Raw genomic sequence first — 18,783 nt, 5'->3', positions numbered from 1 at the left:
CTCCAAGCCTTTGGGTTGAAAGGCCTTCATGCCATCACCCTAATCTTAAATCTGAGTCTCAGTCAGATTTAAGTCAGGACTCTGACTTGGACCACTTCAAGAACCTTCATGTAGAACCTTAAAGGAGAACTGAACAGTGTTTTTAAGCTAACAAAAGGTGAAAGAAAATAATTAAATATGCTTGTTAAATAAAATATACAAAATTTTAAACTCAGAAAATTTAAGGAAAAAAAAAAACACTGAGCTGTTTTTGGCATTTTCCATGACACTCCCCCTCAATCTGTGACGAACATTGTGCTGCCAGGGATTAACAATATTCAGCATATTACTGGGTGAATATGAGTGCAACATGGTTCAGTGTGTTGCAATCAATGGTTCGAAGCAGCCAGAAAATGTTTCTGGAGTTTAATTTTTTCAGCTACCCTAAAGATAAAAAATATCATCAGATTTGAATAAGTAAGCACAGATGGGGAAATTACTATAAACTTCTAAACAGACAGGGTTTCCCTCCTACCAGGCTATATGTCACTTGTTTATTTTAGGGTTTTTTATACACTAGTAACAGTGAAAGCAAAGGCAGGTTTATAGTTGATGCGTTGAACTGGGCACAGAGCTGGACAAATCACTCAGCCTGCACCCCTGCACATTTCCTTTTTGTAAGTCTTTATATTTGTACTATATTTGTATAAGTACTATCAACAATATCTTTCAATAACATAATTTTACCTAGTCATATTTTAAATTTCCAGTCAACCTTTAACATATTTTAAAACAAAAACACAAGGGGCTGCTGGATAACTGTCCCTACCACTAGGCTTAGAAAGTTTTCTGGGGGAAACCTGAAAGAGTTTGAGTTCACCACTCCAATAAAAGCATAATTTATTTGGGCCTCTCTCCTCACTTCTACTAACTCTTCATTTCAGCTACATAACATAAATTGTGACATTACTGTGGCTTACCTCTGCAACTTTCGGGGGAACTCCATCTCCTAGCACTTCTCTGTAGAAGCACTGCTGGGTCATGTAACACGACAGACCACTGGTTCTCTTGAAGGCATCCTTCAGCCGCTTCAGTTCCACATCAGTAACTGCAGTCACAAAGGGAAAGACACAATTAGACTTAGGGGGATCCAACTCTTTGTGGTGTTGCGGTCTTGTTTAGCCAAGCAATGTATCATAATAATGACTTTGATCTTTGTCATAATGCCGCCTTGATTTAGTATGCTGTAGGGAGAAATTTCATCAGCTAAAGTGATCAAGATCTCTGTCTCTCTCTCAAAAGAACATGAGTCCATCCTTTAGAAAACAAAAAAGTTGCATATTTAGAAATTACTTTTTTTTCTTTGTTTTTAAACTTAGAGTATATATTTATATTTTTGAAAAAAGTGTCACGTTGCCTTTGCAGCTCTAAATGGGTTTTATTTAGTTGGATTGCTGGTAAAAACAGCTCTTTGGATTGGAACAGCTGCAGAGCCCTGGGTTAGATGCTATTTAGCAACTGCAGCACAGTGAGCCAATTAACGTTACCTGCCATAAAAACTAAAGTCTGGCTTTAATTACTGACTCCCCAGAAAGTGACAAGAATGCATTTCATCAACTTCATAGACACACACACACACACCCACACACACACACACACACACACTCCCCCCCGATTGGAACTACTAAATATGTTCATCATCTGTGAAGGAGACTATGTAACTTTTGCAAAAAAAACATATGATCCCTGGGATCCTGCTGTCATGTGAAATACACCATTTGGTCAGACACAATCAATCAGAGCCAGGGAGTTGTTGCTGTCAATCATCTCATGTATTCGCTGCTCACACTTTTCTCTTGCTCTCTGCTCTGCTACAGCTGGTTCACAACAACCAGCTGTAGCGGTGGCGATGCTAAGGCCAGCTAGCATAGCCACCGATGACAGTGGATGAACAGACACTACATTCATACAAATCCACAAATTCAACAAAGTGTTAGGAAGACTCCTCAGAGTTCGATCCACACAAATATGACAAAATCATGCAGTTACTGTTTATTAGTCAGCTGCACATCCACAGTTAAAGTCTCACATTCCAACATCCCAGCAGGGTTCTATAGGACTGGGATCTGGTGGAAGCTGTTGCAGTACAGTGGACTCTGATATGTAAAACAAAGCAACTTAGGGTTATTTGAGCTTTATGACATGATGCATTATTCTGCAGGAATTTGCCATCTACATTTGAATATGATGTAGTACTAAAGTAATGAAGACATTACACAACAATACTCAGGTAAGTTGTCCCAGTTTAGCAACACCCAGTTGGAACTAAGCATCCCATAACTCCTTCACTTATGCTTAATTGCCTTTATTTATGCTTATTTGTATGCAGGATTAACAGATAGGTTCTCCTAAAGCTGTAATGAATAGAGAAGACTAACAATTTCCTAAAACAAAATCAAACTGCACAAAAAGCATCAGTAATGGTCAAATTTGCATGAATAAAATTTATTTTTATTTAAATGCATCAACTGCATTCAGCTCAATCTTACATTCAGACAAGTTTTATTACCTCAAGCAGCTTTGCTTTCTGATTGGCCCCATGTGTTTCATTAAATCATCCTCTAAAGAATCAGATGTCATTAATGGAACTGCACAGACAATAACCAGCTCTTAATGATATCTAATGCTGCATTAGATGGTAGATTCTAACTGTACATGAGAAATATTATTGGTGTATTCCTTCAGTTCCTCTGGAACCAGTTGGTGAAAAAAACTAATATTCAGTTCAGTATATTATGAAAGTACATGAAAAATAAGAAGGCAAAATACATAAAGATACAAACTTCGTTAATGCAAATAAGCCTGAAAACAAATATCACTGTGGACTTCCTTGATGTTTCAGTTTAACCTCTTTGTAATATTCAGTCTATGATGTTTAAAAAATAAGCAGCAACCCTAAGTGTGACATTTAGTGTAGCAAACATATCCCAAAGCTGCTGAGCTCCAAAACCCTCAAAGGTGAACTGAACTGCCCCTGAACAGCAGACATTCCCCCACACCCCATCCGCACGCACGCACGCACGCATGCACGCACACAGCTACAGTATAAGCCAGAGATTCCTGAAAAACAATAAAAGTGACCCAATAAGCAGCTGTTCTTGGGGCAGGATGCTGCTGAGCTGCTTCTGGTCCTCCATTAGCCCTGAGTGGGCAGCAGAAGCCACTCGGCTTCAGGGTAGAAGTGATTAGGAACAAAGTGCTGAATCACAGGCTTTGGTAACACAGCAGGCACCTCATAATCAAACCAGATCTGCACTTCTCAGCACAACAGAAGAGGAAAGCACCTTTGTGTCTTATGTAAGCCAGCAGCTCAAAGTATTCCAGAGTATCCTGAAACAGACTTGCTAGTGCTTTTATTACAATTACAAACAGATTTACCTTAAAATAACTTCATATGTATGTTATTTTAGTATTTGATGTTTGGTGGATACTTTAAAGCAATTAGAATAATTTATGAGAAATACTTCTAGATTTTTTTTTTTCGACAAACTTTTTTTTTGAGCATGAACAATCACCAATTTATGCTGAATAATAGCTATACTATACTAACTCAAGCCATGTAAATGTGATTTCAATCAGCAGCACATTGACAGACTGGATGTGCAGCACAATTTTCAACATAAGATAATAATCTTGTAAAGCTATTCATTATTTAGCAGTAACAAGTTTGAAATTTTAGTGTTGTGACAACCGAAGTACAGCTGCATTCAAATGAGACAACACTTCTGCAACAATCTTTTCTGGATGTTTAACCAAAGTAGTTAAACCTAAGCAGCATTTCAGAACAAACTGCTATTGACTATCAAATATGGTGGTAGAGGGATGATAATCTGCGTTTGTTCTGCGACCTTTCATAGTCATTATAATTTGAAGTATACTGATAGTGATGGTTGTCTAAATGAAACATGTCTCTTTATTGTGTACTGATGTGCACTAATTTGAATTATGGCCAATATTTCCTTTCACCAACAATAATTCTGAGCAATAAAAATCTGATGTGGGGTTTCTCAAGGTTTCATCCTTCATCCATTTTTTTAAAATTTAATATCTATTACTGCATGTAACAACTGGTTGGAAGAGTCACTACATCTCCCATGATATTTATGTTGATGACACAGAAGTTTATATTTCTGTCACCAAATAACCATAGTCACTGAGGAAGTATGTCCACAATATCAGTAAGCTGAAGGGCTAGAATTTCCTCAAGCTTAATGCAGATAAAATAGAAGTTGTTCTTTTGGCAGAAGTTGTTCTTTTAAACAGAAGGTGAAAGATCAGAACTCAACCAAACTTACTTGTACTAAAAACCACGCCAGGAAGTAAGGCATTGTGGTGCTAAGATTAACTAATTTTCATCAATCTGTGGACACATATGCTGAAGTGATCAGAGCAGCTGTGAAAATGTGCAGTTTTATGGATTAAATCCAGCAGTCTCACACAAATCAACAACAGTTTTCACAAGGTTAGATAATCACAATGGTTTGTTTAATGGTTAAGTTTACAGTACATCTGGAAAGTATTCATAATCCAAGTCTACCACTGCCTACCTGACCTCTGACCTGACCCCTTGTTCCTAACCTTCACTAATACATACTCTGTGCTCAGGTCCATCTGTGATGTTGAGGTTAATGGGTATCATTCTCTTCTGTTTACAGTCAGATGCAAAACACACTCAGTTCCTGCAGTTATCATCAGTCTTTTGAATAGAGCTCAGGTATCCTGGCACAAGCTATAACAATAGTCACTTGCCAACCACAAATAAGCTCAAAACGAAGAAGAATTCATATCCAGCTGTCTTATATTAGACACCTAGTTCTTATAGTGACAGTGCTAAAAGTGTTGCTCACCATGGCAGGACAGGTGATCTAACTAATTAAACTTTTCCAAATTGATATTGAATTGGAAAAATTAATTACAATGCATGGATAAATCAATATTTTGACTGACACAATGTTCCGTAGACGTAGGGTAAGTTATGGGTCCAGTTTTCAGTTTTCATTTCTCCACAGTAGAAGTTCTGATTCAGAGACGCACAACTATCCAAATTAACATTACTACAAGTGCCCTGTTTCCATTCACCTTCCTCAAAGTATGCACACTTTCACAGCAGGTTGTGTGTGTCAGACCCACCAACTAAATCATCACAGCAACAGAGCAGCAGCGGACGCAGGCTCCTGCTGGGACTATTAAACAAGCATGGCTGCTTCCAGTGAGGCTGCAGACACTTGCAGAGGCATCAAGGTATCAAGAACATGATGCAAAAAGCTGAGCTGTGTGACCATTAAGTCCTGCGGAACTGCCAACAGACAGAAACATACATGCTGTGCCTTTCCTGGAAAGCTCATTTCATCTGGGGCCATTAACCTGGAGGATTTGGAAGAAGATATTTTACTTTTAATTTAATCCACTAAATTTCACTCCATTCTATAGATCTTCAGAATGTTCTCCTAACAGCCTGTATTTAAGATCGGCTGTGCTTCCTGCTGTGCATTAGCCGGCCTCCCAAGTCCCCTCATTTAGAACAATCACAACTAGACTGGTTATGACTGTTCTAACAACTAGAATTATTAAACTGTTAGTATCCTGGCACAGGATACTGTTACTAATTCAACTGTTAGTTTAAGTAGTTTGATTGGAGCTTGAGCGTCTCCAGCTGGTAACAGAACAATAGTTCTTGGTAGTGGGCTCTAACAAAATATGTATCTTTTAACAAGTAATTTGATAAAGCATTTGATGACTAAACAATCTGTGTGTCATGATCTATTTATGATTTATTAAAAACAGTCAGAGATTTTCCTCTTAGAGATAAGTATAGGGAGGGCTGATTTAAGGATGATAGGACTTTAAAAAGGTTTGTTTGGGGTTCACTCCTATTTGGGCCGCTGCCACTTGAAAGGGCCCATCCTAACGATATGGGAGGTTTTTCCCTTCTGGGCTACTTCCAAGAGGCTCAACAGGGTCTAGTTAACAGACCCCTGCTTTGGATGCTGAACATGGATACTTTTATTTAAACTCAGGAAAGATAAAGTTCAAATAGCGATGCTACAGGAATCCCATCTAGATGACTCTGAACATGCCAAACTAAACAAGATAGGGTTTAAGTCTGTCTATTTTTCTTCCCACGGCTCCGGAAAACGAAGAGGGGTTGCGATTTTAATATCGAGCTCCTTGTACTATGAATATGTTGCAGAACATAAGGATAGGGAAGGCCGCTATATTTTAATTACAGGGATAATAAATGGCATCCTGATAAGTCTATGCCCCACCTGGTAGCGACTGGTCATATTACAAGAAAATACTTGAACTAGCAGCTACAAAAAGTCAGGGTGTAATGATTTGTGCTGGCAAATTTAATATTAGGTTAAACCCAAATCAGGACTCATCAAACGGGAAAACAAACTCAAGAAATATCAGTTAAAGAATGAAAAATATGATGGACAAACTGGGATTAGTGGATATATGGAGGGATAAGAACCCAACCAGTTGTGACTACACACATTATTCCTCTTCTTTTAATGCATACTCACGAATAGATTATTTCTTTAAGATGTACATAGATTAGAAAGTTGCAAGATTGGATCTAGTCCAATTTCTGATCACAGCCCAATCTATATGTCCCTTCATCTGGGTGATAAAAGCAGATCCACGCTCTGGAGGTTGAATAAAAACCTATTAAATGGTACAATCTTTAAGGAGAATATGAAAATTGAAATCAAACAATATCTAGAAGAAAACAATAATAAAGAGGTGGGTCCAGCAATACTTTGGGATGCTCTAAAGGCAGAAGTCAGGGGAAAAATAATAGCCTTTTTCGCCAACAAAAAGAAAATTAGACAACAAAAACAAACTCAATTGGAAGTGGAACTAAAAAAAACTTCAGAAAGAACATTCCAAAACCTTCAAAAGGGCAACAAGAAATAAAATTGAGATAGTGAAAAAAAGAACTGAATAACTGAAGTGAAATACAAAAGAAACTTCTCTTTACTAAACAGAAATACTACAAAGCAGGGGGGAAAGCCCTGAAGCTCATAACATTTAAACTACGAAAACAACAAGCTGAAAGAACCATTTACAAAATACAGAACATACATACAAATAGGGTTGAAACAAACCTATAAAAGATCCATAAATGCTTTAGAGATTTTTTCCAAACCTTATACTCCCAACAAAAAATGAAAAATGAACAGCAAATGGATACATTCCTTTCCCAACTCTCTCTGCCCAACATTACAGACGAGCAAAACGAACAGTTAATATCAAAGATAACTGAAGCAGAACTAAGGTCAGTGATTAGAAAGTTGAAAGGAGGAAAATATCCAGGAACGGATGGGTTTACCTCCGAGTGGTATAGAGAAATGCATGATCAGTTAGTCCCTGTTTTATTAAGAGTTTTCAACAATGTACTGGAAAAGAAAATAATCCCTCCCTCATGGAGAGACACAATTATTTCGCTAATTTCTAAGGAGGGAAAGGATAAATTGGAATGCGGAAACTACCACCCAATAAGTGTGCTAAATATTGATTATAAATTATTTACTGCCATAATCGCACAGAGATTGGAAAACATCTTGCCAGTGATAATTCATAAGGATCAAACAGGCTTCATCAGACAGAGACAGACACAGGACAGCATCAGAAAAACCTTGCATATTTTAAATCATGTAGTTCAACAAAGTATAGAGACCGTTGTACTGAGTCTGGATGTGGAGAAGGCTTTTGACTCCGTCAGATGGGCCTTCCTTTACAAAGTTATGTCCAGGTTTGGGTTCCACCAGACCATAATAGATGTAATTGCAGCTTTATACAATAAACCATCGGCTAGGATAAAAATTAACATTGACCTATCTGATCCCTTTACTTTGGAAAGGGATACATGGCAGGGATGCTGTGTTTCGCCACTCCTCTCCGCCCTCTTCATAGAGCCTTTAAGTCAGTGGATAAGTCAGAGGACAGACATAGCTGGAGTTCACATGGTGTCTGGGGAACAAAAGCTGTCATTGTTTGCGGATGATTTGTTGCTAACCATAGCAAACCCAGCCCAAACTCTACCTGTACTTATGGAGGCGATCGAGGAATATGGTTCACTCTCGGGCTACAAGATAAACATTACCAAGACTCAGGTCTTAACGATAAACTATAACCCACAGAACTATATTAAGAGCCTGTACAATTGGAGCTAGGAAGCAGAATCCATTAAATACTTAGGGGTCACATTGCCAAAGGATTTCTCCAGGATTTTTGATGTCAACTATGGGCCCCTAATCTCAAACCTGAAATCAGACATACAGAGATGGAACTTGATCCCTTTCTCAAATTTATACTCCAGAGTGGAGTCGGTCGGAATGAACATTCTCCCACGTTTCCTATATTTATTTCTATGTTTACCTATCCAGATATCAGAAAGATGTTTCACAGAGTGGGAAAGATTAATATCTCAGTATATTTGGCAGAGGAAAAAACCAAGGGTGAAGTATAGAATGTTGCAGTTAAAGAAAGAGAAAGGCGGATTGGGTCTTCCCAATCTACGGGTTTATTACCTTGCAGCTCAGTTAAGACCGGTGTTCTGTCTATGCTCTCCATCTTACGATGCAAAGTGGAAAGATGGCTCAACAGTGGAAGGAATACCTTTAATATCAGTATTAATGGACAAGGATTTACAAGAGAGGCTGAATATACCAAACAATAGTCAATGTTACACACAATGTTGGATTCTTGGAGAAACGTGGTTGAAATTTGTGGATTGAGGAGCCAGATAAAGATACTCAGATGGTGTGCCTTTGACTCTGCATTTAAACCGAACAAGATTGATGGAAGATTTAGAGGATGGATCCAAAAAGGATTAACCTCTTAATATACTTTTACCCATAAGGGGGTGTTTCAGAGTTTTGAGGAACTTCAGAGATCTAACGGGTTGGAGAGGGACGACTTCTTCAGATACTTACAGGTTAGGTCCTATTTCAATCAAAATATATGTGTCAATTGGGAATCAGCTAAACCAGGACTTGTTAATGTGTTTTTGTCCTTGTTGAAGTCAGGTTCAAGCAAGAAACTTGTTTCTGTACTTTACAATGGTATTCTATTCTCTAAATAAAGTGACACAAACTACATAAGAAACAAGTGGGTAAAAGAAGGAAATTAATCCATCTCAACTGAAGTCTGGGAACAGATCAACAGATTGCACTGGATGACCTCGAGCTCCAATTGAACAGTGTTTTTCCACTGCTGGAAAAACACTGTTCGATATTTTGTGACTCCAGTTCAGAAAAAAACATTGGGGCAGTGGGGACATGTGTTGGAGACTCTGTGGAACAAACGGGGCAAATCAAAATCACATCTTCTGGAGTTGTCCGGTGATTAAAGCTTTTTGGGAGCAACTGTGTTCCCACCTAAACAACATCTTTTCTGAATGAATCTCATGTAAATATGAATCCCTATACTTAGGAAACATCTCATTTGATAGCTGGACTCTGGAAGATAAAAAACTGCTGTTAATGCTTCTGGCAGCAAGTAAAAAGACAATCACTAGAAAGTGGTTAAAGCCTGAAGCACCTACAGTAGAGGACTGGTTCAATATTGTACAAGACATTTACATTCTGGAGAGGTTATCCTTTTCTGTTTGAGGTCGAAGGGAATCATTCTTCAAGATCTGGTCTAAATGGACAAACTATGTTAAATCAGTAATCCATTTGGACTAAATATGCCTATCACATGCAAATATTGTTGTGCTGTGTATTGTACCCTGGTTCGGGCTTATGGTAAATCTATGCTCTGGAATGTGCTTTTTCCCTTTTATATGCAAGATCAGATCAGACCCCTCCCACCCCTCGCTCACTCTTCTGTTATGGATGTTTTGTTATTACACAAAAACCCTGGATTGACTTATGTTATTCCTTCTCATACTTCCGCTGTGGTGGAAGCTGAAATGTACAATGTAATTGTAACTTGCCTTTCCAAATAAAAAATTAAAATAAAAAATAAATAAATAAAAAACAGTCATAGGATCTGTAAGCTTAAAAAGAAGAGCCATCCTGTTCTAAATAAAATACATTTATTTTTGTTGTAGGAAGTATAAGTACCAACTTGTTAACTTGGTACTCGATATCGGCCTAAACTGAATTTGGCCTGGAAGAAACTTGTATAGACATGTTGTCTGTTATTGATTACATGTGGAAATTTTTCACATACACACAAGCCTGGAGGGCAAAAAGATTATTCTTTTACTTGCCATCCATAGCTGTGCTGCCATAGTGGAACAATTCTGTTAGGCTATATTACTGATGCTGCAGGTTTTATTCTACTAACTATTACACTAAATCAAGATACCAACTGCACAACAAATAAGTTTACACTGACTAAATCAAATATGTTACCATACTCTTAAACCTCAATCATACATGATATCATGTAGTATTTGAATAACTCAAGTGTGGCTCTTTAGGTTACATTAAGCCAGCGATAACTGATGCCATTGTAGATTACAGGTTTACAGGACATCTTTGATCCAAACTGCAAAAGGTTGAATAAGAAACAGAATACATCAGATTCACACCCTTGTGCATTAAAAACAAATATAATTGTTTTATTTGTTTTTAATAAACAAATAAAAATGCAAGTCTCCTCTTTTAGCCAGTGCTGGGATTATATTTGTTGCTTTTTACACGATGAACTTGAAGTGAGCATAGCTTGTCCACAAATCGTCAAATATAGGTAAGAGATAGAAAGGTGTGTGCTGTGCTTTCACAACTAAAACTTTTGGTAGAAATGTAGAAAAAAGAAACTGCAAGGTAAGAGTTTGGTGACTGCTGTGTGTCTCTGTGTTCAGACAGAAAAGCAGTTCAGCTTTAACATTCACAGGAAGTCTTTGTGGGATGATATGTTGATACTATTTTCCTCTCTTTATGTCAGTGCTTCTCAATTCCGGTCCTCAGGCCCCCCTGCCCTGCATGTTTTAGGTTCTTCCCTTCTACCACACACCTGAATTGTATCTCTGGGTGATTAACAGGCTTCTGCAGTACTTGATGGCCATGCAATCATTTGAAACAGCTGTTCTGGAATAGAGGCACATCTAAAACATGCAGAGAGGGGGGTCTGAGGACTGGAATTGAGAAGCACTGCCTTATGTCAAGCATAAAGACAACTCATGAATTTATATAAATTCATGTTATTTTAATAGGTAAAGAGATTTTTGTTTTGCACCAAAGTTTTGTTGTAACTAATATATATGTGTGTGTGTGTGTGTGTGTGTGTGTGTGTGTGTGTGTATGTGTGAAACCCAGCTAATATCTAATATCTGCTTGATCATTACCCGGTGTAACTCTAAGGAGAAAAAGGGAAAAGGTAGTATTGCTATGCGTAATAAAAACTCCCAAAAACCTTCTAGATAGTATTATACCGTGAAAATCATGTGATTCAATCAGAATCACGTCAGTTTTACATTACCTGGAATATTCTGACTCCAGCAGCCAGTTTGAAAATATACCACCTGATATAACAATTTGCTTTGCAAATCAAAACAATCCACGCAGCTCCCTGCCCAAGTTCCCCAGCAAAAACTCTACTGAAAGTATATGTAGCAACAGTAGGCAAATCCACATCCCCGACCCAAAGAGCACAAGGTAAAAATGCAAAGCAGTGGTTTATCAAGTAGGCTATTAAAAGCCCACTGACATGTCTGACAGAATGTAACAGTAAGGCTAAATTCTTACTGCTAAGAATGTATCACCATACCTCACTGTATGGTGATCGACCACCAAGGATCAAATATTACGTCAAAGTGTTACTGGAAAAACTGCAATCTAGAAACACACATTAGCTCCATTCTCCTTGATCAGACCAGTGGACTTTTTTAACCAGAATGACTGAGATTTACATGTGCATACTCGAAAGACATGCTCCAAGACATGTAGAATTAAAATTAACAAGGGTATGTTCTATATGTTGCAACAGATCAGAACCCTATAACCTAAAGAGGATCATAGCAATAAGCTAACAAGATGAGTCAACACCTCTAACAGTGACATACAGTTCTGTCTTCTTAACATCATCAACTGTTATCATGTTTACAGTCAGCAGCTGCTGCTGTAAGGAAGGAAGGTTTTCTTCTCCATGAGGCACTTCAGAGCAGCCAGTTAATTTAACCATTAACTGGCTGTTACTTGACATGGAGATATGTAGCTTCCTGGTACTGCCGCAAGCCAGTAAATCTCGACTTCCTGTCAGCTCTTTTTCACTCTTTCATTTCTTTATTCATGACACCTTAAACGACATCAGATTATAACCATTTATTGATTAACTAGAGTGAAAACAGAGCAGACTGACTTACTCAGAACACTTGACATCAAATTTTTTTTTAAATTATAACAATGATTGTTAAAATAAATGTACAAAAAAGCAACAATCAGATTGAATTCTGTTGGCACCTCTATATGACACAGGTATCCTTTGTTATTTTTATAAAAATAAAATTTATATAGGCAGCTATGCTTTCCAGAAACTATTTTACAAGCTGCAGAAACAATGTTTCAGTCAAATATTTTAAATCATAATAATTACACAATCAACAAATTACTCACTAGTAGAACTGACATTTGTGAAAAATGCTGGGATGGACCTGCTGTTTCCTTTGATGGAGCCGTCTCACTCACATTCACATACTGCTGAGTCGTTCTCGCTTTATTCATGCTAGTTAAAAGCAATAGTGTGCATAAATAACAACGGCCATGTCATCACAGTTAAAGTTGTTTAGAAATAAGCTTCAATAGTCAATGCCTAATGCTATGCTAATTAGCCATGTGCTCATTATGCTATGATGGGCATGTGGCTGACAGATATGTGCATGGAGTACAACAGTGACACTCATGCAATGCTTTGTATCTTATTAATGAGTTTAGTAACTAGCTCCAGTACAGGCAGCATACGCCATCTACTGTATGCTGATTATATGATGGTGCTAGAAACAGAATTTATCTATAAACCATCAGAACATTTGGCCATCCATTTCTTTTAATGGATCAATATGCCTTCAAACCATTCTTCTCCCTGCTGCTTTCCTTGACTGCAACCTGAATATGGACAAGTTGTGGTCAGTTTGGTGTTCCATAAACTAGACTCTCATTTTCTTTACATTAAACACATCTGCAAGAAACATTTCAGCAAAGCTCTGCATGTTTTTTTGGCTCTGCTGAAAACAACTCTTTCTCTAAAGAGCTATTTTGAATGTGGCCATATTTGTTATCCGACAACCATAAATGGCACTGTAGGATACATGCTGACATACTGAAAGGGGTTCAGGGTTTGCCCCAGAATACTTGCTAAGCCTGATTGTAGAGGCACTAGGGAACTCACTCTAATGTTAGCAAATTTAATTTTCCTTTGGGATCAATAAAGTATTTTTGAATTTGATTTGAATTCAGCCGCCCAGTGTGTTTTTTTAGTTTAAAGTTGACAGAAAATTTGAAAATATAACTAGGTAATTATGTGTTATTGTAAGATATTAACAATACAAAAAACACCAACTATAAAGTCTTCAAAAAAGGTAAACATAAGAAAAATATAATTAAAATAAAAACAAACTTTTTGACTTGTGACTTTATTCGCTGAAGTTGATAGTGCATAGCCTGGTAAAGGCAGACAGTGGTTATGGCATTCTGGTGAATAAAAAAATAAACCTGACCTTAGTCTCCCTATGCGTTTACATACTGACAATGTTGCCATTGTTCATAATTTAACAGATGGAAGCATAAACAATGATTAGCTTGGTGGGGTTAAGTCTGATGGCCCGCCAGACTTATAGTACACTGTGGGAAACCCTTGGAGGGGTGAGATTGGTCATGTGATATTTGCTTGGTCAGGGGACAGTAATAGTGATGGAAACATCAGAAGAAAAAGTTGTTCAAACATGCAACAATTGGAACAAAGAAATTGTGACCAAAGTATAGAAAAAGAACAAATCAGAACTAATGTAACAGAGCTGCTTTAAAATGTTGCCACCATGACCAATGCAAATCTAAAATAGTGATAAATAATGTATCTAAGTATTTATGAGTAAATCTGGAGCCAGTAGCTTGTGCCAATAGCAGGATCAACTTTGCCCCTTACAACAGACAAATTCATCTATGTTATTCCAATAGATCTGTCATTGTGATCAACTCAGATCAGTGAACTTTGAGTACTCTCTTAGTTACATGTGCAGCCTTGACCTTTAAACTTCTTTTCGAAATGAACTTTGTCACGTATGTTAGACTAGCGTATTACTAATCAAATAGGAAAGTTTCTTCCCTTTCTGAGTGAATGTTTTATCACCCTGTTACCTAATACTCTGGGAAAAGGAAGTGGACTTTCACCGCTGACACACTGCATACACACTGTGCTCAACTACTGTAGTGACAAATTACACTGTCACTACAGTAGGGAACATTTAATGCTGTACTCTGATCAGCAATTTAAAACTAATTTACACATAGGATTAGCTGTTACATGGACAAAGAAGAGAGTGCAACACTCAAAGAAAGATGGGCCATCATTCTGACTCCTTCTGAAAACCATTTCCCTTAAGGGTCTGTCAGGAAAACCCATCAAAAAGTGAGCAATCGGCTCTGCAGTAACCAACTTGAATCAATTAGGTCTAGATAATCTTGGAAAGTCAACATTTTCAAAAGGATTCTTGATAACCAACCACTGCTATGCCTACAGAGTGCACCTTTGAGATAACTGAACCAGCCATTGCTGCGGCCAAGCCTGCTGTGGGAATTAGGAATGCTGCCATGTGACTGGTCAGATAAGGCTGGGCTGGGTGGCTGGACACTTCCACAGCCTGTGAGTGTTTGATGAACAACTTGAGTCTTCCTGTGTGTAGTTGTAGGTGATATGCAGAGCAGGAATGACTTTGAGATGAAGGCATCCCTAAACAAGAACACAAGGATATTGAAAAGATGGAGGTAAATTCAGCTCAATTCAGCTCAGAAAAGGTGTAAACTATAAAATCAATCCCAGAGCTCCCCCATACTTTCTCTCAGGGTCTACAGGGTAGAAACTCAAATATAAGACACAGTTCTGAACACATATATGCAGCAATGCAACTCCGGCATGGACTCCATACTGTAGCAGGGTTCTAACATTAAGCAAGACATTTTGGCATGTTTTATATCGTAGACCAAGAGAAATTGTATAATATTTAAGAACAAAAAGTGATCTATGGTTTTCAAAACTGTTTACAAATAAAAACCTGAAAAAGTGTGATGTAAAGGTAAAATAATTGTATTTTAATATGATTCCTTTAAACAAAATCCAGTACAAAAAACAGCCGCAAGAAGTTCTCTAATTAGTCATACAGTATTGTCCAAGTTAAGCTGAAAAACAAATGTGGTTCAGAGGAAGAGTGGGAATCCCATGTATTGAGGATATTAGTCCTCACTGCAACCGTCTGAGGTTCAATCCCCATCTTTAGAACCTCTGTAATATGTCTCTCCCTCTCCCTTCTCTGTCCACCTATGTCTGCAACTAGTGCCACCAAAAAATAACTAATTAAATATGGAAATATATATTTCATATACACAATTAAAGCCCAAAGTGCAATGCAATTTCAATGTGTGCCCTGCTGCAGAATGCCTAAATGGAATATTTTGAGAAATAACCTTTCAGGTGTCATGCATTCAATCTCTAGCAAACAACATATTTAGCCAGTCTAATGGACTTCCAGTGTTTTTATGTAAGTTTTTTACAAGAAATATTTAAGTGTGATATTTGCTTGCTTAATACGCCTACATACCCTAACCCCAAACTGAATAAGATCTAACACAGCTAGCACGTGTCCATACCCAGCTTCAAATGATACAGAGGCCAAAACAGTCTGAAAGTGTCCCCCACTCTTGCAACCTAGTTGCAAGTCAGCTAACTGCTTTCACATTAAACATACAGGCTAGCGATAGTAAAGAGGTAAACGTTCCCCGGCAGCGACTAGATCAAGCGGTGAAGTTAAGTGAACCAACCCTATTGCTTCAGAGCTACGTCCCTCTGTTGAAGCTCATACTGGCTGTCAACACAGCCCTCTTCCTTAGTCCAGCTCCAACTGTAAAAACAAGGCTTTTCTTCTAGTGGAAACAACGCCACGCCAAACACTGTCCGACAACCAACCAATTTAACTTGACCTTGTTTATATGTAAATACACACGCTGCAAAAGACACCCGCAGCCCCACTGCAATATCGGAAACAACAATACATCTATTCAGGATGAAGAAAGGTCTAGCAAATATAATTTAAAACAAATGTATTCGTAAGCGGTCTGTTTTAAACCCTTTCAACTGTAGCATAACGTACAGCATTTCGTGGGCAGAATACTGCGGAAAACCCAGCAATAGCTACTGATAAACACATCATATGGCAAAAATCTAATAAGATATATATAATTTATCCCAGCCGAATAGGAGACCATATCCAAGCAGTTGCAATAAAAGAGGCGAATTCACCTTTGTCCAACTCCAAAACAGTACATTTAAGCAGTCATTTTAAAGCCATGAATTTTACCAGGTGGCCTGGTGTCTCTATTAAAGCCGTTAGCCTGAGCGCAGGCAGCTAAGCTAGCTTAGCTAAGGTGGAATTGGGTCCTGCCTTTTCGGCTTACCTCTCTTGACAGCCTCGTCATACGACAGGAATCCTATCCTCGACTCTTTAGCCCCCATGCTCCCCTCGTTTCATTGCGATCTGAGGAAAGCAGTGTTTACTTCCCGAGCGGCTCAGACAGTAACTGTTGCCTTTTCTGTTTATTGTGAAACGGGTCCCCGGCGGTGTGTCTATGTGGTGAACGGGTGAATGTTTTCAGCGACGCCTCTATGCTATGTCACATGATCTCACTCTACAGGTCAGTTGATCAACGTCTGTAAACAGGAACGAAGTGATAGACACAGACTTTAGTTTGGCCTCACTGGACCCAAAAAGTAATTTTATTTCTGATTCTCATTGGGGCAAAACAGCGTTTTTTCTCTGTGTGCACAATAACTGAGCTGTTTCCGAGAATATTTTCGAATAACTGAACAAACTATATATAACCTCAAGAGTAGTGAGAGTAGCTCCACCTAGTGGCTCGTTTGCCACATTCTCTTCACAACACAGCGGCATCTAGTGGCCATGGTATGTACTGCAATTTGAACTCCCTTGCTGAAAATGTGCTTTATAAATAAAACTACCTTTGCCTTTACCTTTACTATGTGTAAAATAGAAGCATGGCTTATTACAGGGATCGCCACAGCGGGTTATCTGCCCGCTGTAGTAAAAATTAATTCACAGACATACAGAAAACTTTTGAATTCCATCTGCTAAACTGGTGGATGTGGAAGTGTCTCAAGCAGAACATTTTTGAAACATATTGGACAATTTACTCGCATGGCCCAGATTTGTACCTATTTGACGGTATTGTGGTGACCTCTATCATTTGCATATTTAACCATTATTTTTGGTGTATCATCCCAAGATCATTACTGGCCCCTTTTAGCCTTCTTTCAAAACTTCCTGGATTCACCCCTGCTCAATAGTTTAAAGGGGACATTTAATAAACATTAATATTCAAGCATTAATACAAATTAAACCTAACTTAAGGTTAAGGACAGCAGGTCTGCTGCACCATAATAAATTTTGTTATTAATTTAAACTCTCAGAGAAGTCTCTGTTTCTTTCTGATTTTTCTCACTTTTGTTCTGTTTTTAGAAGAATTGCTCCATATCTCAAATCCACAAACCTGCCACTCTTCGCATCACAATGATGAGCACAGCATTGATTCTGTTCATGTGATTCAAACATTTATGTTACAATGTTTGTATTTGTGTGAAAGTGAGTCTTAACTTTTTCTTCAAAAAGGCGTGTTTGATTAACGGTTAATAACAATAGTTACAATTTCTTAATGTTTGACATTGGCTAGTAAAATGTTTTTACATCAGGCTACGTGGCTACTGCATTAATATATCAATGAGCTACTCTAAGCTGTAGTTGGTGATATGTTGTTTGCTGGTGAGCATGATAATTTATGTATCTAAAACAAACATTAGTTTTACATCAACTTATAAGTTATATGAAACTTCTCCAATTAAAATAATTTGAAGGCTCAGAATCAGCCCAGGACCAGTCCACATACTCAGGTGAGAAAGACTCCTGGTATAAATTATATTTTTAGTTATTGTAATTACACCTAAGAAAAATTAATTTAATCAAAGAATGTCATAAATATGTGTGTATGTATTCCATTTTAATTAGGGCTGCAGAGACTGTAGTTTTCTGGCCGATTGCCGATTACTGACCTTCCGATTTTGACTTTGGATACCAATTTTTTGTCTGAAATGTCGCCAAATGTATCAAGGAAGGAAAGTCACTGAGTTTTTAACAGTGGGTTGACTACTGTTAACTGCAAACATGCAGACATGACCTGGTGGGGCGGTTTGTCAGTCAAACCTCTCACTGCAGAACAGAAGAGGACAGAGGCTGATATTTTAAACCTTATCGGCCGATCATGACTCACCCAAAATTAAGGAAGTCAGCGCCAATATATCATATATGATAGATCCATATAGAATATATTGTAAACAACTGTCAGAAATGCAATAGGTTTATAGAAGGTGTGTCAATGATGTAATGATCTGACTGTTGACTCCAGCAAGTCTACATTATTAGCACAAACAGAGGGCCCCAAAACCAAATTTTGCTCAAGGCCCTGAGGAGGTCCTGAGCTTGGAAACGGCACAAAGTGCACCGATGTGAAA

The 18,783-nt window shown here is 38.0% G+C and overlaps 1 protein-coding gene across 2 annotated transcripts in view; it reads right to left on the bottom strand.

Annotated features, from left to right (window-relative positions):
* The window catches only part of usp32 (ubiquitin specific peptidase 32), a 73,634-nt gene extending 56,637 nt beyond the window's left edge, over nucleotides 1-16,997 (bottom strand). Inside the window, exons 1-2 of one of the 2 annotated variants that reach the window (XM_015048164.1) lie at nucleotides 16,659-16,997; nucleotides 960-1,087 (exon numbers count right to left, since the gene is read on the bottom strand). In XM_015048164.1, coding sequence (XP_014903650.1) covers nucleotides 960-1,087; nucleotides 16,659-16,716 — 186 coding nt within the window. In that variant the 5' untranslated portion in view covers nucleotides 16,717-16,997. The remainder of the gene's footprint in view (nucleotides 1-959; nucleotides 1,088-16,658) is intronic. The other variant, XM_015048165.1, reaches the window with a different exon arrangement.
* Nucleotides 16,998-18,783: the final 1,786 nt, after the last annotated feature.

This window comes from Poecilia latipinna, unplaced genomic scaffold (assembly GCF_001443285.1).
Source record: "Poecilia latipinna isolate Pla-1442-1.1 unplaced genomic scaffold, P_latipinna-1.0 Scaffold864, whole genome shotgun sequence".
NCBI classification, from domain to species: Eukaryota; Metazoa; Chordata; class Actinopteri; order Cyprinodontiformes; family Poeciliidae; genus Poecilia; species Poecilia latipinna.
This window is presented reverse-complemented; position numbering and strand designations above follow the sequence as displayed.